The sequence below is a fragment of the Rhinoderma darwinii genome, chromosome 3, assembly GCF_050947455.1.
Source record: "Rhinoderma darwinii isolate aRhiDar2 chromosome 3, aRhiDar2.hap1, whole genome shotgun sequence".
Classification (NCBI taxonomy): Eukaryota; Metazoa; Chordata; class Amphibia; order Anura; family Rhinodermatidae; genus Rhinoderma; species Rhinoderma darwinii.
Genome location: NC_134689.1, coordinates 357,806,500 through 357,833,465, shown reverse-complemented (window position 1 = coordinate 357,833,465; position 26,966 = coordinate 357,806,500). Strand labels below are relative to the sequence as shown.

Sequence of the window (26,966 nt, the reverse complement as noted above, 5' to 3'; positions counted from 1 at the left end):
AGGCCATCTGCAGTTGGATACGCTGCCCCTGAGCTTGTGGGGAATTGGCTGGGGGTAAATACTGCACTTATGGGAAGATTGGCTGAGCAGACCTCCTGCTTAGCTCCAAGGATCTCTTTCCTCTGAATATTTGTCATTAATGCTGTTTATTTATATTTGATGGTAATATTTTTATTTGTGGTTATTGTTTGTCAATAAAATGGCTGCTGTGGCCAACTTTATCCAATCATGAGTCTGTCCTTATTGGGGGAAATAGGAGTACAAGAATGGGATTGTCTGGTTGGCCTCCATAGGGGGTTTGGAAGGGTTACTAGGACCGAACTCTATCATCCCTCAGTCATGTGACCACTAGGGCAAACTCCTCCAAATGTTACTGACAAATGTGGACCTAAATGATGCCAGGTAAGAACTTCAGCTCAGGTGACACGTTTCCATGCAGAGGGCAGTATTTTGGTAGATCTAAAACCCATCCCTGCACCTTTAGATCCCCAATTTAGAGAGGTGGGGTCTCATTTCACTTTTCATCTCAAGTAGAAAATGCTTTGGAAGGACCTCTGGTTACTTGAAAAGCATTTACTATCACCACCACTTTAGATAGTGACCACCAATAAACCACCAATTCGTTCATCAGACTATGATCACTTGTCACCGACCAGATATTTCTTCTACATGGCATGATAACACCAGCAGAAATATATTTAATCCCGTATAGAACACTATAACCTGAACTTTCTGCTTAGAGAAACAATAGATTGCAGTCAACAGTAAATGTAGACGTGATAGACTTTATGTTTAGCGTTCATTTAAATAAGATCTTTCACAGAAGAACAACTTTACTCTGGAGCTCTTTCAACCATCACTGACATACTGACCATGAAAAATATCTCCCGAACTTGTGGCGCCAGGTTTCCACCAGATCACATATCTGTATGGTCATCATTCCAGCATGGTCTAGCCAGTATTAGGTTAGACTTCAGCCTAATATAGATGATTACTAGAGATAAAACAACCAAGAGGTTGAACTCTATATGACCGATCTGTCTTAGGGTTATGGCAGATTTGTAAAATGTCAGACAATGTGTGGTGGCATCATCATGGACAACGTGCTCACATTTTTAAATCCTCTGTATAAAGACTGAAGCTCCTTCTTAGTGAATTTGGTGACAGATTGAAGCTGCTCCAGTCCCTCTGGCTGGTGGCGCACTGTCGATAGCTCCAACTCACTGTCACTGCTATCTGCAAAACAGGATCACAGTGTCACACCCTAGACAGTTTACCTTCAATATTAACCATTTAAAGGGGTTTTCATTATGTATATTTTAATTCAGGATACATTCAGATTAACTGTTACCTACAATTATTTCTTACCATGCACCTTTTGCAGGTACTTTACAATTAACCATTTTATTTTTGACCCTCTTCATATTAAAAACTCAATAACTGATCCTTGAGTTATGATACAATTGTGGCATTACCGTGACTTCAATATTATCCTATGGGAAAAAAATAAGGTGCAAAAAATTTGACCATGCTGGATTTTCTAAAATGGTCGCAAGGCTGCTTGCAACTTTGTTCCCTATAGGGCAACGTTACCATGATGTACAGCCGACACCATGGAGCTCTGGTATAAGGCCTAATGTACATGACCATAGTGGTTTTGTGGGCTGCAAAACCAATGATCCGTTGCGGTCCATTTGTCCACATAGAAACCTTCCGTAGTGCATCCGTGTGTCAGCAGTATCCACGGATCCACAAAAAAAATAATTATGTTACCAGTTTGTCAAGCCGCTTTTTTGTAAGTTTGCCCACTGTCAAAGACATGAACAGTCTAGAATTTTTAGGCTAGGTTAATTTTACCAGTGAGAGATAGATTATATTAAAAAAAACAACTAAAAATCACATTGTCACAATTATATATATTTATTTGCATTGTGCACAGAGAAATAAGTATTTGATCCCCTACCAACCATTAAGAGTTCAGCCTCCTCCAGACCAGTTACACGCTCCAAATCAACTTGGTGCCTGCATTAAAGACAGCTGTCTTACATGGTCACCTGTATAAAAGACTCCTGTCAACAGACTCAATTAATCAGTCTGACTCTAACCTCTACAACATGGGCAAGACCAAAGAGCTTTCTAAGGATGTCAGGGACAAGATCATAGACCTGCACAAGGCTGGAATGGGCTACAAAACCATAAGTAAGACGCTGGGTGAGAAGGAGACAACTGTTGGTGCAATAGTAAGAAAATGGAAGACATACAAAATGACTGTCAATCGACATCGATCTGGGGCTCCATGCAAAATCTCACATCGTGAGGTATCCTTGATCCTGAGGAAGGTGAGAGCTCAGCCGAAAACTACACGGGGGGAACTTGTTAATGATCTCAAGGCAGCTGGGACAACAGTCACCAAGAAAACCATTGGTAACACATTACGCCGTAATGGATTAAAATCCTGCAGTGCCCGCAAGGTTCCCCTGCTCAAGAAGGTACATGTACAGGCCCGTCTGAAGTTTGCAAATGAACATCTGGATGATTCTGAGAGTGATTGGCAGAAGGTGCTGTGGTCAGATGAGACTAAAATTGAGCTCTTTGGCATTAACTCAACTCGCCGTGTTTGGAGGAAGAGAAATGCTGCCTATGACACAAATAACACCGTCCCCACTGTCAAGCATGGAGGTGGAAACATTATGTTTTGGGGGTGTTTCTCTGCTAAGGGCACAGGACTACTTCACCGCATCAATGGGAGAATGGATGGAGCCATGTACCGTCAAATCCTGAGTGACAACCTCCTTCCCTCCACCAGGACATTAAAAATGGCTCGTGGCTGGGTCTTCCAGCACGACAATGACCCGAAACATACAGCCAAGGCAACAAAGGAGTGGCTCAAAAAGAAGCACATTAAGGTCATGGAGTGGCCTAGCAAGTCTCCAGACCTTAATCCCATTGAAAACATATGGAGGGAGCTGAAGATCCGAGTTGCCAAGCGACAGCCTCGAAATCTTAATGATTTACAGATGATCTGCAAAGAGGAGTGGGCCAAAATTCCATCTAACATGTGTGCAAACCTTATCATCAACTACAAAAAACGTCTGACTGCTGTGCTTGCCAACAAGGGTTTTGCCACCAAGTATTAAGTCTTGTTTGCCAAAGGGATCAAATACTTATTTCTCTGTGCACAATGCAAATAAATATATATAATTGTGACAATGTGATTTTCTTTTCTTTTTTTTAATATAATCTATCTCTCACTGGTAAAATTAACCTAGCCTAAAAATTCTAGACTGTTCATGTCTTTCGGTTCTCAATGCACACTGTCTCAGACACTGTCGCCGACAATGTGCATCGCGAACGGCAGTGACGTCCTGTGACTCTGACAGGAGTCTATCAGGAGGCTGGTCCTGATAGGCTTCCGTACATGACAGACACGGAGGCCATTACTTGGCCTCCGGTCGCCATGCTAGCCATCTGCAAACCTCACGATTTCATTGTGAGGTCTGCCGATGTGCTAGAAACCCCTAAATTGCGGCGATTGCAATCAATCACCGCAATTAAGGGGTTAATTGCCAAAATCAGCGGAAATAAGCCGCTGATCGGCATACAGTGGAGTGTCAGCTGACAGGGTCATCAGGCCTCCCGATTCCCAGTGCACACTATCGCCAACAGTGTGCACCGGGAACTGCGCAGTAACTGTACGTCCCCGTGCGCTAAGACACTGGCCACCCGGATGTACAGTTGCGTCGTGGTGCGCCTAGGGGTTAATCTAAGTTTCGTAGGACTCTGGTCTTAGCAAAAGATACAGCTGCTTTCTATACAGAACACAGAATTTGTGTTGTGCTGTGGGACTGGCAAAGAAGCAGCCGTTGCAGAGAGCACCGAACAACGGTTGTTACTCCGATCGCTCGTCCCCATCCATTATTATCATGTCGGCAGCCCGTCTCCCTGTTTACACAGGGAGATGAGCTGCCGACAACGATAAGCTTTTACTTTTTTTAAACGATACAACCGGCAGATGAAATGGTGTTTGATAGTTCATCTGCTGATCATTCCCGTTTACACAGGACAATTATCGGCAACGAGCGTTATATTAACGCTCGTCTGCCCGATGATCGTCCCGTGTAAAACCCCCTTTAGACATTGCCTGGTTAATAGATAAGGAGTTTCCAGCTCTGGAATTCCCTGTATAAGCTTAAAGCCGAGAGCAACATCCAACATGACTCTTGTTTTTCAGGGACTCCGACTTCGAGCACTCACTCCAAAAAATAAATGTGATGGACGTCAGTGATTTCAGAGGGCACCCTCTCCTGCATAGTTTTAAAAAATAAACCCATACATTGGGGTTCTCCCAATAAAACTAGCTGATTTTGAGGGCTCCCAGTAGTAAGGCTCTTGCTATTGGCTTCTAGTTGGGGAGGGGGGGGGGGATCACCAATTGTTCTAATTTGTAAAATTACACATTACAGTTGACTATACGACTTGTTTTATTGTGAAACACTCCTCAAAGTCTATACACTGTGTGATACCTAGTTCAGAGCTTGAGACGATGCTATTGATTTGTGAGAATTTATGATTTTGGGAATACTCCTTTAATGGAGATCTGTACTAGTAAATTCATGACTACCATCCAAAAGGTGCTACTTTTGTCATGGGCCGTGTTAACAGTAAGCTACATAGCAATCTATAGTTCACTATAATGGAGAGTGACTACATCTATGTTGACGATATTAAAGGGGTGACAGCGGTTTTAAAGGGGTTGTCTGGGAATTTTATATTGATGGCCTATCCTTGGGATTATGGAAGTGTATTAAGGAAAAGCCCCTAGTAATTTATAGGAAAATTTAAATTTATAGGAACTGGTTCTATGTGGCAAAACATAGCATTACAGTAGTAATGAATGACCAAAAACGTAGATAGCAAAATACTTATTTAATCTAGAGTGACAAAACAATCGATTTGTATCAGTATAGCAACAACTGACTTTCGTGTGACTTCTAATGCAATCAAATACATTTTTGCTAGGAGTCGAATGACTTTCTGTAAGAAAAATGTATATCTTTGCATGTGTGCTGTATTTAGGTGAAGATTTTGACATAAATCAACTTTAGAACCTTAAGGCCTCATGTACATGACCGTGTGCTATTCGCAAATTCGAGGCTAGCACATGGACAAAAAAACTACGAACCCATTCATTTACAGTGAAGGAAATAAGTATTTGATCCCTTGCTGATTTTGTAAGTTTGCCCACTGTCAAAGACATGAACAGTCTAGAATTTTTAGGCTAGGTTAATTTTACCAGTGAGAGATAGATTATATTAAAAAAAAGAAAAGAAAATCACATTGTCACAATTATATATATTTATTTGCATTGTGCACAGAGAAATAAGTATTTGATCCCTTTGGCAAACAAGACTTAATACTTGGTGGCAAAACCCTTGTTGGCAAGCACAGCAGTGAGACGTTTTTTGTAGTTGATGATGAGGTTTGCACACATGTTAGATGGAATTTTGGCCCACTCCTCTTTGCAGATCATCTGTAAATCATTAAGATTTCGAGGCTGTCGCTTGGCAACTCGGATCTTCAGCTCCCTCCATAAGTTTTCGATGGGATTAAGGTCTGGAGACTTGCTAGGCCACTCCATGACCTTAATGTGCTTCTTTTTGAGCCACTCCTTTGTTGCCTTAGCTGTATGTTTCGGGTCATTGTCGTGCTGGAAGACCCAGCCACGAGCCATTTTTAATGTCCTGGTGGAGGGAAGGAGGTTGTCACTCAGGATTTGACGGTACATGCATCCATCCATTCTCCCATTGATGCGGTGAAGTAGTCCTGTGCCCTTAGCAGAGAAACACCCCCAAAACATAATGTTTCCACCTCCATGCTTGACAGTGGGGACGGTGTTCTTTGGGTCATAATAGGCAGCATTTCTCTTCCTCCAAACACGGCGAGTTGAGTTTATGCCAAAGAGCTCAATTTTATTCTCATCTGACCACAGCACCTTCTCCCAATCACTCTCAGAGTCATCCAGATGTTCATTTGCAAACTTCAGACGGGCCTGTACATGTACCTTCTTGAGCAGGGGGACCTTGCGGGCACTGCAGCATTTTAATCCATTACGGCGTAATGTGTTACCAATGGTTTTCTTGGTGACTGTGGTCCCAGCTGCCTTGAGATCATTAACAAGTTCCCCCCGTGTAGTTTTCGGCTGAGCTCTCACCTTCCTCAAGATCAAGGATACCTCACGAGGTAAGATTTTGCATGGAGCCCCAGATCGATGTCGATTGACAGTCATTTTGTATGTCTTCCATTTTCTTACTATTGCACCAACAGTTGTCTCCTTCTCACCCAGCGTCTTACTTATGGTTTTGTAGCCCATTCCAGCCTCGTGCAGATCTATGATCTTGTCCCTGACATCCTTAGAAAGCTCTTTGGTCTTGCCCATGTTGTAGAGGTTAGAGTCAGACTGATTAATTGAGTCTGTGGACAGGAGTATTTTATACAGGTGACCATTTAAGACAGCTGTCTTTAATGCAGGCACCAAGTTGATTTGGAGCGTGTAACTGGTCTGGAGGAGGCTGAACTCTTAATGGCTGGTAGGGGATCAAATACTTATTTCTCTGTGCACAATGCAAATAGATATATATAATTTTGACAATGTGATTTTCAGTTTTTTTTTTTTTATATAATCTATCTCTCACTGGTAAAATTAACCTAGCCTAAAAATTCTAGACTGTTCATGCCTTTGACAGTGGGCAAACTTACAAAATCAGCAAGGGATCAAATACTTATTTCCTTCACTGTAAATGAATGGGTTCGTAGTTTTTTTGTCCATGTGCTAGCCTCGAATTTGCGAATAGCACACGGTCATGTACATGAGGCCTTAAGGTTCTAAAGTTGATTTATGTCAAAATCTTCACCTAAATACAGCACACATGCAAAGATATACATTTTTCTTACCGAAAGTCATTCGACTCCAAGCAAAAATTTATTTGATTGCATTAGAAGTCACACGAAAGTTAGTTGTTGCTATACTGATACAAATCGATTGTTTTGTCACTCTAGATTAAATAAGTATTTTGCTATCTACGTTTTTGGTCATTCATTACTACTGTAATGCTATGTTTTGCCACATAGAACCAGTTTCTATAAATTTAAATTTTCCTATAAATTACTAGGGGCTTTTCCTTAATACACTTCCATAATCCCAAGGATAGGCCATCAATATAAAATTCCCAGAGAACCCCTTTAAAACCGCTGTGACCCCTATAATATCTTCAACATAGGTGTAGTCACTCTCCTTTATAGTGAACTATAGATTGCTATGTAGCTTACTGTTAACACGGCCCATGACAAAAGTGGCACCTTTTGGATGGTAGTCATGAATTTACTAGTACAGATCTCCATTAAAGGAGTATTCCCAAAATCATAAATTCTCACAAATCCATAGCATCGTCTCAAGCTCTGAACTAGGTATCACACAGTGTATAGACTTTGAGGAGTGTTTCTCTTAGAAACCGTTGTGCCTGAAACTTTCATATTGACAATGAAACAAGTCGTATAGTCAACTGTAATGTGTAATTTTACAAATTAGAACAATTAGTGATCCCCCCCAACTAGAAGCCAATAGCAAGAGCCTTACTACTGGGAGCCCTCAAAATCAGCTGGTTTTATTGGGAGAACCCCAATGTATGGGTTCATTTTTGAAAACTATGCAGGAGAGGGTGCCCTCTGAAATCACTGACGTCCATCACATTTATTTTTTGGAGTGAGTGCTCGAAGTCAGAGTCCCTGAAAAACAAGAGTCATGTTGGATGTTGCTCTCGGCTTTAAGCTTATACAGGGAATTCCAGAGCTGTAAACTCCTTATCTATTAACCAGGCAATGTCTAAAGGGGGTTTTACACGGTACGATCATCGGGCAGACGAGCGTTAATATAACGCTCGTTGCCGATAATTGTCCTGTGTAAACGGGAACGATCCGCAGATGAACGAGCAAACACCATTTCATCTGCCGGTCGTATAGTTTAAAAAAAGTAAAAGATTATCGTTGTCGGCAGCTCATCTCCCTGTGTAAACAGGGAGACGGGCTGCCGACATGATAATAATGGATGGGGACGAGCGATTGGAGTAACAACCGCTCATCCCCATCCATAGATCTGTGTGACAGAAACAAGCGAGCTCCGATCACCGATGTCTCGTTGTTCGGTGCTCGCTGCAACGGCTGCTTCTTTGCCAGTCCCACAGCACAACACAAATTCTGTATTCTGTATAGAGAGTAGCTGTATCTTTTGCTAAGACCTGAGTCCTACGAAACTTAGATTAAGCCCTAGGCGCACCACGACGCAACTGTACGTCCGGGTGGCCAGTGTCTTAGCGCACGGGGACGCACAATTACTGCGCAGTTCCCGGTGCACACTGTCGGCAATAGTGTGCACTGGGAATCGGGAGGCCTGCTGTACCTGACAACTGACACTCCACTGTATGCCGATCAGTGGCTTATTTCCGCTGATTTTGGCAATTAACCCCTTAATTGCGGTGATCGATTGCAATCGCCGCAATTTAGGGGTTTCTAGCACATCGGCAGACCTCACAATGAAATCGTGAGGTTTGCAGATGGCTAGCATGGCGACCGGAGGCCAAGTAATGGCCTCCGTGTCTGTCATGTACGGAAGCCTATCAGGACCAGCCTCCTGATAGACTTCCTGTCAGAGCCACAGGACGTCACTGCCGTTTGCGATGCACATTGTCGGCGACAGTGTCTGAGACAGTGTGCATTGGCAACCGGGACATCAGCTGTCCCTGACAGCTGACACTCCATTGTTGTCGATCAGCGGCTCATTGCCGCTGATTTCGGCAATTAACCCGTTAAATGTGGAGCTCGATTGCGAACACCGCATGTAGGGGGTTTGCAGCACATCAGCAGCCCCCATGCAATAGTGGGGGCTGCTGATGCTTGTGATGGCACCCAGGGGCCAGGCAACGGCCTCCGGGTCCGCCATGTATGGAAGCCTATGAGGACCAGCCTCTGGATGGTCCTCGTAGACTCGTCAGAGTGACTGTGACGTCACAATGACAGTTGGAATACGTTACACTACCTAGGTAGTGTAATGTATTCTAGCAGCGATCAGATACAGCTGCTCTCTATACAGAATACAGAGAAGCTGTATCTCAAAAAGTAAAAATAATTTTTAATAAAAAACTAATTTGAAAGCTGCACAAAACACACTGACTGACATTTTTTAAGAAAAACAAAATAATACCCATAGTGTAGGTAATACATTTTACAGCGCTGGTAGCCCCACTGCTGGGGCCCCCACCCAATGAAAAAATGGGTTATAAACCCCCGAGATCCTCCTCACTACACCCATTGCAGTGAGGAGAAGCTAGAATACAGCGGTGGTCGAGCATGTGCATGTCGCTCCATTCAATGTCTATAAGAATGATGGAAACAACAGAGCGCTGTACTCGGCTGTTTCCATAATTTCCATAGACTTTGATTAGAGCGGCGGCATCGCCCATGCTCGACCGCTGCTCCATTCAATGTCCCCCTCACTGCAGTCGAGCCCCAGTTCTGGGACCCCCAGTTCTCACGATCGGTGGGGTCCCAGTGGTGGGTCTCCCAAGATCATCCTACCCCATGGAGCTAGAATGGATATTCCAGACCTCTGTCATAGAGTCCTTTGTATCCATTTCTCTCTGCTAACTTAAAGAAAAGCTGTCATCTATCCTTATGTTTTCAGAAATACTTACATTCTATATAAATAACAATTCCGGAGCAAACTTTATTAGAACTCTGTGTTATTTAGTTTGTATGTTAATCCTCCTGGAAATGTATTAATAAATTGCCCCCCTGCCATGTAAATATAGATAGAACAATGACCTTAATGGCTTAATCCACATGGTTTCAGTCTATTCAAACATAGAAGATCGAACCTTAAAATTTATAGAATTTAAGGATTCTTTAGTCTATTTACAATGAACCATTATCTATTATTGGATGTCACCACGATTTCCAACGCTGAATGAAAGAACGGCCGGAGCTGAGCCCTGGGCGTAAGAGGAGGCCACATGACCGGGGGAAACAGGAAGGGGAGGAGCTTCTGACACGAGTTTTGAGCACCAGTCTGTCCGGAAACACAGTGAGGAGCAGTTGTCTCCTCTGCTCTCTCCGTCCTCCGGCTTCCGTGGACATCTAGGTAATCCTGGATCAGCTGCGTTCTATGGCCGGCGAGCGTGGGTCCGATTGGCTAAGGACCCAGCTCGTTGGTCTAGTCGATGGCCCGGCTGGGGGAGGAGGAGATTGCGGGGGGGGGGGGAAATCGCAGGATTGCGTTTCCGATGGCGGGAGGCAGCGTCGGCCGCCGTCCCATTTCAGCCCGGACGTTACTCCCCAGGTCCGGCGCAGGGTTGGGAGCCCCTCCAAGGACCCTGCAGGCCGCAGGCCCCAGTCTGGCAGGAATCCCGCTTCCCGGCCGGATCCATCGGCAGCAGGTGGTTCTGTTGTTTATAGGTCCTTTGACGAAACGGTTGAGTGGGTTCAGCAGTATGGTCGGGGAGCTCTCATGGCAAAAACGGACGTGAAGTCAGCTTTTCGTTTGCTTCCAGTGCATCCCGAGAGTGTTCGGTTGTTGGGCTGTTACTGGGAGGGTTTGTTTTTTGTGGACAGATGTTTTCCGATGGGCTGCTCCATTTCCTATTTTGAAGCCTTCAGTTAATTCTTGGAATGGGTAATTTGAGAGGTGGCGGAGGTTGTATCCGTCATCCATTACTTGTATGATTGATTTCATTTGTGTGAGGCCGGCGGGCTCACCTGTTTGCGGGAACTTGTTGGCAAAGGTGGAGTGGGTGGCTGGTCGTTTTGGAGTGCCGATCCCGCCAGCCAAAACATAGGTTCCGAGGTCGGTCCTAGTGTTTGTAGGAATCACGATTGATTCCGAGAGCATGGAATGCAAGCTCCCCCAGGAGAAATTGGAGGATTTGAAGTTGTTAGTAGGCAGGGCGTGCCACTTGAGGAAGATTAAGTTGCAGGGTTTGCAATCTCTCCTGGGGAAGCTTAACTTCGCTTGCCGCATCATGCCTATGGGGAGGATTTTCTGTAGACGTTTGGCGAGGGCTACGGCGGGAGGGAAGGCCCCACATAATTTTATTCGGTTGGGGAAGGAAGATCTGGAGGATCGGAGAGTGTGGTGTGACTTCCTGGGGCAGTATAATGGGAGGTCAATTATCATGGCCCTGGTGGTTGAGAATGTTGATTGGGATTTGTTCACGGATGCTTGAGGGAGCGTGGGCTTCGGGGCCTAATGTGGGGGGCAGTGGTGCGTGTGTCAATGGCCTGTTAAGTGGGTGGAAGTGGGTTTAGTACGTAACCTGGCATTTGTTCCCTATTGTGATGGCGGTGGCTGTTTGGGGGGACAGGTTTAGGAATAAGAAGGTACGTTTGCATTGTGATAACATGGGGGTGGTGATGGCAATTAATAATGTTTCGGCATCATCTCCCCCTGTTGTTTGTTTATTAAGACATTTGGTCCTACTTTGTCTGTCATTGAATGCTTGGGTTACAGCTGTTCACGTCCCGGGAGTGGATAACTCAATTGCGGATTCTCTTTCTCGCCTGCAGTGGGATCGGTTTCACCAGTTGGTCCCGGAGGCAGATGCGATAGGGTTCACATGCCCTCAGCACTTGTGGGAGCTAGCCTAGGGGGAGCGAATCGACTGATCTGGTCTTAATTGGCTCCGGGGACGTGGACCGCTTATGAGACGGCCTGGCGCGAATGGGAGCCTTCGCTGGATGTGTTGGATGGAGTGGTTTCTTATGAGGATCATGTGGCGGTGGTGGTGTTGGCATTTTTGGGTCATGTGTCTGCTGCGGGCTGGTCGGTGGCGAAGGTTAATTGCTTTGTGGCAGCCCTAGCATTTGGTTTTAAATGGAGAGGTTTACGGGATGCCACTAAGGAATTTTTGGTAGGCCAGGCCCTGAGGGGGTTTAGGCGGGGGTGGGTGGCACCTAATAGGAGTCGCCCGGTATTATTTCGGCTGTTGGAGAAATTGGGGATGGCAGCGAATGTGGTGTGCATATCGGTGTATGAATCTGTGTTATTTCAGTTGGCGTTTTCTTGGGCCTTTTTTTGGTGCGCTACCGGTAGGGGAAGTAGTGTCACCCAGTGTGGTTCAGCCGTGGGAGTTGTTGACGGACGACATGGTGCACTTGGGGGATCGGGTGGAGTTTTGGATTTGTCGTTCCAAAACGGATCAGAGGGGGAGGGGGCGGCGAGTGTTATTGAAGGAGGTCGTGGGCGCGGTTATGTGTCCGGTTCACTCGTTGGGGGTTTATTTCTGGTATGGCCGGTTTAGGGGTGGGTCTTTGTTATGTCATGAAGATTGTAAGTTTTTGTCGCAGTATCAATTCACCATGGTGTTCCGCAAATGTTTGTCATGCGTGGGTCTGGATGAGAAGGCTTTTGCGCCGCATTCGTTTCGGATAGGGCGAGTGCCTGATGCAGTGCGTCGTATAGGGAGGTGGGAGACCCACCGGATCAGGCTGTATGTTCGCCCCCATCTTGTTTGATCTTAGGGGAGGGGGGAGTGTCGTTGCGTGGGTGTTAGGTTTAGTTAGGATTGCGTGGGACAATGCTTGGGGGTTATAATTGCGTATATATTAACGGCTGCTGATTTTTCTTTCAGATTCCTCCCCGTGTCTGATTTGGATTTTTGGGCATTCTTATGTCCATTGGGGCGCGTTGCGGGCCGACGTTCGTCCAGAAGGGTGGCAGCTGTGGTTTTCCATGGCGATGGCTGTTGTGCGCTGGCTTGGTTTCCGTTGTACGTCTTGGGGGAGGGTTCTTCCAGAGTTTCATCGCTGTGTGATGTTGTACCGTGCTCCTGATGTATTGGTTCTGCATATTGGGGGGAATGATCTGGGGGTACGGCCATTTCGGGAATTGATCCGGGACATAAAGAACGATCTCCTGCGGTTGTGGGCTGTTTTCCCTCGGGTGACTGTAGTGTGGTCGGAGATGGTGCATCGACAAACGTGGAAATTGGTGAGGTCGGTGGGGGGTATTAACATGGCTCGTGTGAAAGGAAACAGGACTGTGTCTGCATTTGTGGTGCAGAATGGTGGAGTGTTCGTGAGACATTATAATTTTGAGGAAGGTACGGGCAATTTTTGGCTGGCTGATTGGGTGCATTTGACTGCGGTGGAAATTGACCTGTGGGCATTACGGATTCAGGAGGGAATTGAACGTGCCAATTTGTTGAGGGGGAACTTTCATACTTGAGGTGGTCAAGGTATGCTCGTCGTGGCGGGTTTTGGGGTTCTGTCGAGTTGGTTAAAATTGGTGGGGTAGGGATTCATACTGGTGATGGTCCCTCCCAGATTATACATGGTTGGGGATCTGGCTTATATGGGCTCCTGCTGGGTGGGGTCCCGGGGAGCAAAATGGAAATGCTTCAGCCATCTGCGGTTTGCACGGTGCCCCTGAGCCTGTAGCAGGACAGCTGGGAGTAAAAAATACAGATATGGGCAGAATGGCGCCAGATCCTTCTTATTAGCTCCAAGGACCTTCCCAATTTTCCGTATGGGGGTGTATGGTTTTCACGTGAATGATGTTTGTATGGGGGGGTTTGCGTGGAAAGGTAATTAAGTTATGGTTATTTATTTGGTATTTGTTACTGGTATTTATTAATGTGTTGTTTTTCTGTTTTTGTTAATACAATGGCTGCTGTGGCCAATTCATTCCAGCTCTAAGTCTCAGTGTCATCATTTGGTGAAAGAGAGGTAAAGGGGTAGCTTAAGGGAGTTGGGAATGTCACACGCAGTTAACGTTTTAAGGGTTACAGAACCGTACTCTGTTTATCCCACGGTCATGGAAACAGGGTTATGGAGAATGTATTAACCCCTTCCCGCTCCTGGATGGTTCTATAGAGATCGCGGCTTTTTAGGGGTTAAGCTGCCATCGCCGGCCTGCTACACGATAGCGGCCGGCGATGGTGACTATGGCAACCGGACACCAAACAATGGCGTCCGGCTATAACATAGACGGAAGCCTAGTGGGTCCTGACAACGTCAGGACCCACTATGCTTGATGTCAGTGAGTAGCTGACAGCTCCAATACACTGCACTACGCATGTAGTGCAGTGTATTAGAATAGCGATCAGGGCCTCTTGCCCTCAAGTCCCCTAGTGGGACAAAGTAATAAAGTTAAAAAAAAGTAAAAAAAAGATGTGTAAATATAAGAAAATTAAAGTTTTAAAAGTATTAAAAGTAAAAATCCTCCTTTTTACCTTATCAGTCATTTATTATTAATAAAAATATATAAACAAACAAATAAATTTATTTTAGGGTAAGTTCACATGTGGCGTAAACACTGCAGATTTTCTGCAACGGATTTCATTGTGAAAAATCTGCAGTGCCATACAGTAGCAGCAAAGTAGATAGAATTTGAAAAAAATCTCATCTTCACGCTAAATTAAAAAAAACAGTCAAACTGTCCATAAATTGACCTGTGGTGCATTTTTTTTTAATCCGCAGCATGTCAATTTATGCTGTGGGATCATTGGTTTTCTGTTTCAGGTTTTCCCCATTGAATTAATTAGGGATGTAATACCCGCATTAGCACATGTTTTAATTTTTGTAGCGGAAAAGCTGCGTTATTGGTGGCGTCAGCACTAAATGTGCCTAGTGCAGCACCAACTCCAAATATAGCCCTGTTTAGGTGGGTTAGTAGATGGTGGAAAAACAAGGAGCTCAGTTTTAGAAAAATTCAGTTTCAGACAGAGAGAGGACATGATATTAGAGACAATCACTGGTGTTTTGTATTAAAGCAGTAGTGATGTCATGGGAAGAGGTATATAATTGGGTGTCATCAGCATAGAGATGGTACTGGAAGCCAAATCTGCTGATAGTTTTTCCAATAGGGGCTGTATAGTAAGAAAAAAAAAAAAAAGGAGTGGACCAAGGACAGAAACCTGAGGTACCCCGAACAGCAAGGGGAACAGGAGAAGAAATAGAACCAGCAAATGACACACTGAATGAGCGGTCAGAGAAATAGAAAGAAGAAGCACAGTGCCCATAATGCCAATAGAGTAGGAGTGGGTGGTCTACAGTGTCAAACGCTCAGAGAGATCCGGAAGAATCAATAGAGAGTAGTTGTTGTTAGATTTAGCCATCGGGATATCATTTGAGACTTTAGTACAGCGCAGTTTCTGTAGAGCGTAGAGTGCGGAAACCAGATTGTAAGGGGTCAAGAAGAGAGTTAGCAGAAAGAGAGCAGGTTAGGCAGAAGTAGACCAAGCATTCCTGGAGTTTAGAGATGAAGGGGGAGATTAGAGACAGGTCGGTAGTTAGTAGTGCAGGACAGGTCAAGAGTTGTTTTTTTTAGTAATGGGCTGTCAAATCTCCCTGCTCTCAGCTGCCAGACGTAGCTGAGGGCTGGGAGCGTCCCTGCTCTGCCGTGTGAGATCGATATTAGTATCGATCTCACCCATTTAACCCCTCAGATGCGGTGCTCAATAGCGAGCACCGCATCTGAGTGGTTTTGGAGAGAGGGAGGGAGCTCCCTCTCTCTCCCACCGACACCCGGCGATACGATCGCCGAGTGTCTGTGTCTCCGATGGCAGCTGGGGGCCTAATAAAGGCCCCCAGGTCTGCCTGTAATGAATGCCTGCTAGGTCATGCCGCAGACATGACCTAGCAGATGCCTGTCCGTTTTAAACGGACAGGCAGTAATACACTGCAATACAGAAGTATTGCAGTGTATTATAATGAGGATCGCATAGTGAAGTCCCCTAGTGGGACTAGTATAAAAGTAAAAAAAAGTTGAATAAAGTTAATTAAAAAAAAATGTGAAAAAAAAATAATGAAAAACCCACTTTTTCCCCTTACAAACTGCTTTACTATTAAAAAAAAAACCACAATAAAGCAAAAAAGTTGCACATATTTGGTATTGCCGCGTCCGTAACGACCCCGACTATAAATCGATTACATTATTTAACCTGCACGGTGAACGCCGTAAAAAATAAAATAAAAAACTTTGGAAGAATTGCTGTTTTCTGTTAATCATGACTTTAAAAAAATGTGATAAAAATTGATCAAAAAGTCGCATCTTCTCCAAAATGGTACCAATAAAAACTACAAGACGTGTCGCAAAAAACAAGACCTTAAACAGCTATGTCGACGCAAAAATAAAAAAGTTATAGCTCTTCGAATGTGACAATGGAAAAATTTAGAAAATGGCTTGGTCATTAGGGCCCAGAATGCAAGCAGGGGGAAGGGGTTAAAGGAGAAGAGAGAGATCCCAGAATAAAAATAAAAAAAAAGGTTAAATATTTTAGTCAGGTGACTAGCGACAGCTGTGGAGAGGAACTGGACGAGGGGCACTGAGAGATAATATCATGGGGATGTTGTCAATTTTAACTTTAAAATAGGTAGCCAGATCTTCAGCGCTAAGATCCGTGATTGGTTTCTGCACTTTAGGACTAAGGAGGGGACGAAAAGCATCAAAGAGTGGTTTTGAATTATTAGAGAGCATGGAGATGAAAGAGCTTAAATAGACATGTTGGGCACGGTGAAAGGAAGAGCTGTAAGTTTTGAGCATGAATTAGAAATGGAGGAAATCTGCTGACATATGCAATTTTCCCCACAGCCGTTTGGCACATCTTGAGCACTGCTGACGAAAGAGATTGAGGAGTGTGGCAAGGTTGTCGCCGTCTGTGTCGAAGGTTCGGCGTGTAGGAGGCGTTGCTTCATCCAAGGCATTTTTGAGAGTTACCTTGTAATGTTTAGCAGCCTGATGGAGACAGGAGAGGAAATAGATAGGGGATAATGAGGACTGTAGACTGTCTGAGAGGTTGAGTGTTGGTGGCATGTAGATTTCTGTATGTCCCGAGGAGGCAGAACATTTTTGATAGTAAAGGAGAGAAGGTTTGTGGTCAGAGAGCGGGAGAGGAGAGTTAATAGTCAGAAACTGATCAGAGCCGGAAGAAGACCAGGTCAAGTGAATACCCATATTTATGTGTAGGAGAATTAGTAAGTTGTGTCAGACCTAGGGAGGAGGTTAAAGATAGAAACTGGGATGCAGATGAGTAGATTGGGTTATTAATGGGGATGTTAAATTCACCCAAGATGAGAGTGGGTATTTAAGAGGATAGAAAATGTGGGAGCCAGGCAGCAAAGTGATCAGGAACTGGCTGGGTGAACCAGTGGGGAAGTAGTCAACTGCCAATTTGAGCGAGAATGGGCAGAAGAGTCTGAGGGTTGTTGACCTCAAAGTAGGGGAATGTGAGTGAGGGTACCGGGGAGAACAACCTGGAATGTGCAGTGCGATTAAAGAAGTTTGCCTACTCCACCACCCTGCCTGTTCTCAGGCCTGGGGGCATGACAGAAGTGGAGACCACCATAAGATAGAGCAGCAGGGGAAGCAGTGTCAGACTGGTGCATCTATGTTTTTGTTAGAGCCAGAAGATTGAGAGAGTTAGAAAGGAATAAGTCATGAATAAAGGGGAGTTTGTTGGACCGAAAGTTCCAGGGAGCACAGTTAAAAGAGACAGGAGAAGACATACAATGAATGATAAGAAGATTAGCAGGTTTTGTACACGTGGCAGGTACGGGGTTGAGCTCTGTGGGGTGAAGATGGTCAGCTACGTCTTATTGAAAAAAACGTTTTTTTATTTTATTTTCACTGCCCAATTCTAATAAAAACTATGAAACACCTGCTCACTACACCCCTGGATGAATTCCTCAGAGATTATGTCCCCTGCAGATGTCCCCTGCAGCTAATAGCAGGAGAATAGAGAGAGACAGCAGATTGTTCAGTGATTTATGAGATCAATTTATGTGTTGCCCAGTGGAATCAGATGGCTTACAGACAGTGACTAGTGCATGTGTATATATATATATATATATATATCTCAACTTAAAAAATACAATATAATGTAATACATGTCTCCTATAAAGCCCTGTCTCTGGCATTAGGCCCCAGGCTGCCATGGCAAACATTGCCACCCTGCGATCGCGTCGTGGGGGAGCTGATGGACTGTCTGAGGGGGCCGTCTCTCTTTCTAACAGCTTAGATGCCGCGGCCGTTACTGACCGCGGCAACTAAGGAGTTAAACAAGCAGAATCAGAGTTATCTTCGATTCCACTAGTTACTTTGAAGTGTCAACTGTAACGACAGCCTAGACCCGCTTACTATGGAGCTACGTCAAATGTCGGCAAGGGGTTTAACCCATTAGAAATAGAAACTAAAGGCAAAAGATTGGCTCCAAAGTCAACTGCTGCCCGACATTTTGGGTCTATTATGTGTCAGAGCCTGGGTCTACTGGAGGATCCCCTAGTACTTTGGTGAGTTAGTCTGACTGGTCAAAATCACAGAAAAAAATGGCACAAAACCATCATGTGTATCCGAAAGCTGACTAGCATTTTTGGATAGAAAAGGTGGCAACCCTATAATGCACTATCTATCTATCTATCTATCTATCTATCTATCTATCTATCTATCTATCTATCTATCTATCTATCTATCTATCTATCTATCTATCTATCTATCTATCTATCTATCTATCATGACGGGGTAGGGAGACGGACAGGTGAGCCCTAATCTACCCGCCACTCAGTCCCTGCCTACTTGCAACGACCCGTCCTAAGCGACGGGGTACAACTGGGCGACGGTCCCTACGCTCAGTAAGTGCAAGACAGACAAACAGACAAGGGTACACAGAAGCTAGGGAAACGGGGCAGCTGCCCACGGAGACACCGTGAGCAAAGAGAGTAGTGAACAAGCCGAGTCAAACCAGGAGAGAACGAGGTACAAAACGCTGAGCAGGAGAGTGGTCAGAAAGCCAAGGTCAATAACAAGCAGATGATGAGTGGTACAAGCAGCAGCAGCAGCAAGCCAGGAAACAAGCATAGAAGAATCACAGGCAAAGGAGGAACAGGAAAGGCAGGTATAAATAGACAGTGGGCGGGAGCTAGCTCCATCTGGCCAGGCTGTGATAGGCTCTCCCGCTCCTAAGCCTGCCATCATGAGTGGTGGAAGATGGAGTCAGTCTCACAGACATAGGAGCAGGTGCAGACTGATTGCCCACGGGCGTCGACACAGAAGCTGTGTCTGGCAAATCCTTTACACTATCTATCTATCTATCTATCTATCTATCTATCTATCTATCTATCTATCTATCTATCTATCTATCTATCTATCTATCTATCTATCTATCTATCTATCTATCTATCGTCCTGATAATATTTTACGACCTTACTTATATACCTTTCTCTGTTCCACCCCATACAGATTTTTTAATCCAACTTTTCTCCCAAGACCTCAGCTCAGAAATGAGTGACGTCCCCGCTCTCGGATTTTAAGATGACCATTCATGACCAAAAGCATACAACGTTATCGTCATGTTTTGGGATAGCCTATAAACACCATTATAATCAGACATAGCCAGAGCCGGACTGCAGTGTCATCTTTCAATGATCTGTCTTTCTGAAATCTCTACCAACTAACCCCCCCTCCCTCCTAAATATAGACTAAGCTGCAGGCAGGGAATTGAAATATGCAGCACATAGATATGGATAGAGTTTCCGGAGTGGAATGACGCATTGTTAGGGGAGGTTTTTATGAAGGGGGATACCCTATAGTGTTTAACTGCATCCTTGCCATGCGTCATTTACCTTTTGAATCAGTGGAACCCAAACTGCTGTGAAACTTACAAAATTGTACCAAATATGTAGGACATTTGTAATGGAATGAATTACCACGGAAGTTAAAGAGGCTCTGTCACCAGATTTTGCAGCCCCTATCTGCTATTGCAGCAGATCGGCGCTGCAATGTAGATTACAGTAACGTTTTTATTTTGAAAAAACGAGCATTTTTGGCCAAGTTATGACCATTTTCGTATTTATGCAAATGAGGCTTGCAAAAGTACAACTGGGCGTGTTGAAAAGTAAAAGTACAACTGGGCGTGTATTATGTGTGTACATCGGGGCGTGTTTACTACTTTTACTAGCTGGGCGTTGTGTATAGAAGTGTCATCCACTTCTCTTCACAACGTCCAGCTTCTGGCAGTGCAGACACAGCCGTGTTCTCCAGAGATCACGCTGTGTCGTCACTCACAGGTCCTGCATCGTGTCGGCACCAGAGGCTACAGATGATTCTGCAGCAGCATCAGCGTTTGCAGGTAAGTCGATGTAGCTACTTACCTGCAAATGCTGATGCTGCTGCAGAATCAACTGTAGCCTCTGGTGCCGACACGATGCAGGACCTGTGAGTGACGTCACAGATCTGCACTGCCAGAAGCTGGGCGTTCTGAAGAGAAGTGGATGATACTTCTCATCAGAACGCCCAGCTAGTAAAAGAAGTAAACACGCCCCGATGTACGCACATAATACACGCCCAGTTGTACTTTTACTTTTCAACACGCCCAGTTGTACTTTTGCAAGCCTCATTTGCATAAATACGAAAATGGTCATAACTTGGCCAAAAATGCTCGTTTTTTAAAAATAAAAACGTTACTGTAATCTACATTGCAGCGCCTATCTGCTGCAATAGCAGATAGGGGCTGCAAAATCTGGTGACAGAGCCTCTTTAAGCAAGTTTGGTAGCTTGATACATAACATGACAATATGGCCCTGTTATTGGTGTTTTTTTGGCTGCCACTGTTATGAGAATAATGGGAATGTCACTGTAATGGGGGAACTTCTGGCTGGTGGGCAATTTGGTGATATAGACGCAGTAGCATCTGAAAATATTGTCTGTCCCATTTCTTTAAATGGGTTTCCCCTTCATTAAATGGGTTAAGCACAGGCCATCTATGTGTGATTGTGGGGGTCTGACAATGTGCACTGAAAGTGTAAAGTTAACAACATATTTAAAGGGGTTTTCCCATCAGAGACATTTATCACATATCCACAGGATACGCCATAAATGTCAGATAGATGCAGGTCCCACCTCTGGAACCAGCACCTTTCTCTAGAACGGGGCCCCCTAAACCTCGTTCTACTGCTCTGTGTTGTGGTTGAACACTTTTTAATAAACCACTCTTAGCCATGCCTCCTTTTCTAGACATTTTTCGAAACAGTCTAGTGAGGAGCAAAAAGTATCTAAAACACATAATAAAATATGTCACACAACATTTTTTTGTCACATTTTGTGCCAGAATTCAAGCAGATTTTACTTTGTAGATCTCCCCCATTATGTGTTAACATGATATAAACACGTTTTTCACCTTCCACGACAGTTTTATAAAGTGTCTAGAAAAAAAGGACGTAATATGTACCAGATTTATTAGGGCCATACACCATTTCTTTGGAGAAAAATATTGGTGTAAAGTACATCAGGCAAGAGGCAGTGTACGAAAAAAAATAAAAAAGTGCATAACATGTCTAGCAAGATGCATCAAATTTATCATACCGCATGTGCCACTGAGATAAATTAGGCACCGTTTCTGCCTGTTTTGTCTAGTTTTAGGACAAAATTAATACTCTGCGCCAATCTGCCACAAATGTTTTTTTTTTTTTCGTTTTTCACTTCTGCAGCTTCTATGTATCTCAATACATAGAAGCTAAAAAGAAGAAATAGTCACGACCATGTAATTTAAAAAATACAAAAAATCCTTTATTAATGTCAATTACATGCAGGTAGACAAAACTAGACAAGATAAAATAACATAACCCTCGCAGGATAAAAGGATGGAATCAGAACACTAAAGCAGCAGGACACCCAGATAGTAATCCGGTCACAAGATCACCCAGAGTGCTATAGTGCATAAATAGTAAGTTTTAAACAGGTAAAAGGTATGGTACGTTTGCACAGGTTGATACATAGACATAAATAAATGTAAGTACAATCAAAAGAATAACGTCTAAACGGCAGTATACCTACACCTGCAAAGTACGAGAATAGCCGGGAGATCAAGGCCGGGGGACCACTGCTGGACCCGACGCGCGTTTCACTGATTCTTCGTCAGGGATTGATGTCCAACTCACCCACGAAGCCCTAAACAGTCCCTCCTCTCAAGTGGTTTCATGTGGAGCATAAGTTGGTGGTAAGTGCCAACCGTTTCCCATAGGGTGGCTCGGTGTTCAGCGGCGGTCACCAATGACAGCCGCCGATACCCCCCGCCAGCCCACGATAGCGTCCTATCGTATAGCTCCGTGGTATAAGCCCCCTCCTCTCGTGCACGCCCCCAGCAGCCGAGCCGCGCAGGGCAGACAGGGAGCAAAAGAGTACTCCCCCGTCCCACGTGGCGCCGGCCTATACCACTGAGGCCAATTGTGGCTATTGATGCTTAGTTACTGGTATTCTCTCATACACGTTTGTTATCTTTCAGTATGGCTCCCTTTACACCATCCAACATGGAGTTTCCAGCTTTGCATCCCATGAGGTCTCTACCACAAATCCAGACCTATATCCCGTGGTTGCATCCATGACCAGTATCGATGTTGGCCCCCCTTTTTTGGTCACCTTCGCATTTGATCGGGGATGGCCTGTGTCCATCATTACCCACTAGACAGCAGTATATGACCACATATGGGGTATTTCCGTACTCCAGAGAAGTTGCTTTACAAATCTTGGGGTTCTTTTTTTCCTTATTTGTTGAGAAAATTAAAAATTGAGCTAAATCTATAACTTATTTAAGAAAAAGGATTGTTTTTATTTTCACTGCCCAATTCTAATAACGTTTATGAAACCCATGTGGGGTCAAAATGCTCACTACACCCGTAGATGAATTCCTCAAGGGATGTAGTTTCCTAAATGGAGTCACTTTTTGACTCTGTTTCCTGCTAAATTTGAGCTCCAAAAGCCAAATGGCGCTCTTTCCCTTCTAAGCCGTGTGTCTAAACAGCCGTTTATGACAACATGTGAGGTATTGTTTTAATCGGGAGAAATTCCTTTACAAATATTGTGGTGCTTTTTCTCCTTTAGTCCTTGTAGAAATGAGAAACAATTAGCTAAACCTACATTTTCTTTGAAAAAATGCTGATTTAAATTTTCACGTCCTACTTCCAATGATATCTGCAATAAACCCGTGGGGTCAAAATGCTCACTATACCCCTAGATAAATACCTTGAGGTGTGTAGTATCCCAAATTGGGTCACTTTTGGGGGATTTTCACTGTTTTGGCACTGCAAGAGCCCATCAAACCCTGCATGGTGCCTAAAATATATTCTTATAAAAAGGAGGCCCAAAATCCACTAGGTGCTCCTTTGCTTCTAGGGCCGGTGCTTCCGTCCATTAGCACACTAGGGCCACATGTGGGATATTTCTAAAAACTGCAGAATCTGGGCAATAATTATTGAGTTGTGTTTCTCTGGTAAAACTCTCTGTGTTACAAAAGAAAATAAAAAATGAATTTCTGCAAAAAAAAAAAATTTTTTTTTGTAAATTTCACCTCTACATTGCTTTAATTCCTGTGAAACGTCTAAAGGGTTAAGAAACTTTCTAAATGCTGTTTTGAATACTTTGAGGGGTGAAGTTTTTATAATGGGGTGACTTATTGGGGGTTTCTAATAGATAAGGCCCTAAAAGCCACTTCACAACTGAACTGGTCCCTGAAAAAATAGCCTTTTGAAATTTTCTTGAAAATGTGAGAAATTGCTGCTAAGGTTCTAAGCCTTGTAATATCCTAGAAAATAAAAGGATGTTCAAAAAACAATGCTGATCTAAAGTAGACAAATGGGGGATGTTAATTAGCAACAATTTAGATTTTGTGTGGTATAACTGCCTGTATTACAAGCAGATACATTTAAAATTAGAAAAATGCAAATTTTTGCTATTTTTTGCCAAATTTTTGTGTTTTTCACAATTAAATACTGAATGTATCGGGCAAATTTTGCCAGTAAAATAAAGTCCAATGTGTCACGAGAAAACATTTTCCTAATCGCTTGGATAGGTAAAAGCACTCCAGAGTTATTACCACCTAAAGTAAAACATGTCAGATTTGAAAAATGAGGCTCTGTCAGGAAGGTCAAAAGCGGCCAAAGCGGTAAGGGGTCCTCAGGATAGGTCATTAATAGCTGATGGGTCAGGGTCCGACTCCCGGGACCTCCGCCAATCAGCTGTTTTGAAGGGGCCACAGCACTCATACGAGCGCTGCTTCCCCCTCATTTCCCTTACTTGCTCACACTGTGAATCGCCGACATGTCAGTGTCGGCGATTCACAGTGTGAGCAAGTGACTGCAATGAAGGGGAGGTAGCCCCTACAAAACAGCTGATTGGCGGGGGGTCCCGGGAGTCGGATCCAACCTATCAGCTCCAGCAGACAGTGATATTAAACGTACCCTACTCTTCGGCCTGCAGTGGAGGTCCTGACTCCATCCAGGTTCGGGATGTTGTGCGCGCCGCACAGCGTCATAACGTAATGTGCTGCGCACAGCGTTGTGACGTCAGGAACTCCGCTTCGCTCCGGAACGAGGAGGGTGAGTACTATCAGTTACTATAATAACAGGAGCCCGTGTAGTTTTAAATAGGCCCCATTTACTATAGTAACTTTTTATTGATGTGGTGCGCGGGGGGCCACGGGCACCCCTGGCTTCGGGACCCGGTCACAATTGTGACCCCTATAGTTACGCCACTGCATACCTGTCTGGAATTTGCAGAAGTACCCATAGAAGTCTATGGGCGAGTCCGGTACGGACACACATCCGTAAATATACAGAGAGATGTCCGTGACCAATAGAAATGAATGGGTCCGCATTTGCATTCGTAATTACCAATCCGTAAATTTCATCTGTAAATGGGGCCTAAGGAATATGGTTTATAATGACCCAGGATCTTAGTATTTACTGCTGACTATAATAACGTAATTCTCTGGTGGCTTATACTGGCATTGTATCAAGGGCTGTCCTGCTTTGCGCAGTTCTCAGCTTCTAAGTGTTGTGGGTAAACATTGTCCCATAGGTGGTGCTGAACATCTCAAATACATTGACTATTTTCTGATGGAAGAGCAAAAACAAGAGCAGTATTAAATACAATACATGTGATCCCACTTACTAGACTTGTACTGGTAAACTGTATATAATCTGTATATAATCTCTGTATATAAACTTGTATATGTAGGCTAATATCATTGAATAATGTAGTCAGTGAGGAAAATTATTCTATACCTGATATGGGCAGGTGTACATTGACGCCAACATTTGCACCATTTTCTTCTAGTCTACATAAATGTGGCCTAAACTACAACTGCTTTGGAGACGAAACTTCCTTTTTAAGTCGCTCCCCACATTTGGCCATCAGTGGGGAAAGTCGCACATTTTGCTGATAAAAAGGAGCACATCATCACTTAAAAAAACATGGTGTAAACTGCCTAATAAACGTGCGCCATAATGTCCATTGTGCTTAAGTAGCTCCACACTATACACATCATGTTCATTTTTGTACATAGCATGACAAACCTCCCATGTCCACTGTACCAAAATAACATCACATGAAATAAGTTTAAAGCTCGATATTAGTGTTAGGTACCCTTCACGTGCCCTACGTTTAGCATGTATGTCGGGCTGGTATACATCAGTATACTTTTTTATTTTTTAGGATATCAGCAGACTAGGCTATTTAATACTGAGGGATCCCACAAAAAAAACAAAAAACGTACAGTATACCGGTATACGTTTTTTTTTTTTTAACATGGGAGCCTATGGGTGACTTATGCCACTATAAGGCATATGTCACAGGTATACATATACTGGGTAGATAACCCAGGGTCAGAGTTTCTGGAAGAGCATGAGGTAGAGCTCTGCCTGGGGAAGCTCCTGACGTCACTGTCCATTTATGGACAGTGATGTCAGGGGCTTCCACAGGGCCGGAGTACCTGGCCAGAGAAATTCTGGCATTGTAAAGCTTTGACATCACTGTTCATATATAGACAGTGACGTCAGGAGATTCCCTGAGCACAGCACTTCAGGTAGTGCTCTGCCCGGGGATTTCACTTTATGCCTATACAGTGGGATAAGTTATAGCCTTCCGTCAGAGATATACGTCGTAAGTCCCAACATATGCTTTAGATGGAAGGAAAATACGTGATGCGAAGGGGCCCTTACTTGAGAACTAATCTAATTAGATGGATCATTGAGATGGCACATGGTAGGTGGTGGCCGTTACACACTTCGCTTTGTTGCCCAGGAGCTTCAAGTTATGCTTCTAATATTAGTTGTATGTTAAAGTAAGTTCTGGGTCATTCAGAACGCCAGCACTGTTCTTTATGAAGCAGTGATTTTCTGACCACAAAGGCCTAGCCATGCAGCAATGTGAATAAGCTGTGATACCTTGCAGCCTTGTAACCTAAGATTAATGCTAGAGCGATGCCTCTACGTCTTACCACAGAAACTCGGCACCACATATTTGTACAGGTAGAGGTTTACCAGCAGCGTTGCTATGGAATGATGGGGAGGGCAATGCCACCTTTCCCTAATGTTGAATAACTGACTATTCATGCTTTAGAATATATGGACCTCATTTAGCAGAACGGTCTCGACAGAAAAGATGGCCTTCTTGCTGATGGAAACCAATCACAGTGCAGCTTTCATTTTCCCAGAATAGTTTAAAAAAAGAAAGCTGAGCTCTGATTGGTTGTTATGTGCAACAAGGCCATTTTTTCTTATTAGACATTTTAGATAAACAAGGCGCAATTGAGAAATTTATCAATAAATACATGCATTTAGGAGTCAGTGAAAATATATCATAAGGGGGATTCCCATTTTAGACAATTTTGGCATATCCTCAGGATATGCATATATGTCTGATAGATATGGGTCCCAGAAGTAAAACCCTCACCTATATGGAGAATGGGGGTCCCCGTATTCTGCTATTTCTGAAACTCCCAAAGAAGAAAATGGAGACCAACACCATCAGACATTTATAGCATATCCTATGGATATGCCATGTCTGAGATGGAGATACCCCTTAAAAGGGTAATGGTGGAAATGTAAACTATTTTACTTTTAAAGGGAGCAATCCCAAAAATGAGATACAATCT

General features: G+C 44.0%; 1 protein-coding gene across 2 annotated transcripts in view; it reads right to left on the bottom strand.

Moving 5' to 3' along the window:
• Positions 1-26,966, bottom strand: part of KCNIP3 (potassium voltage-gated channel interacting protein 3) — a 113,817-nt gene that overhangs the window by 19,909 nt on the left and 66,942 nt on the right. For both annotated transcript variants that reach the window (XM_075858550.1, XM_075858549.1), the window contains exon 3: positions 1,112-1,236. In XM_075858550.1, the coding sequence (XP_075714665.1) occupies positions 1,112-1,236 (125 nt within the window). The remainder of the gene's footprint in view (positions 1-1,111; positions 1,237-26,966) is intronic.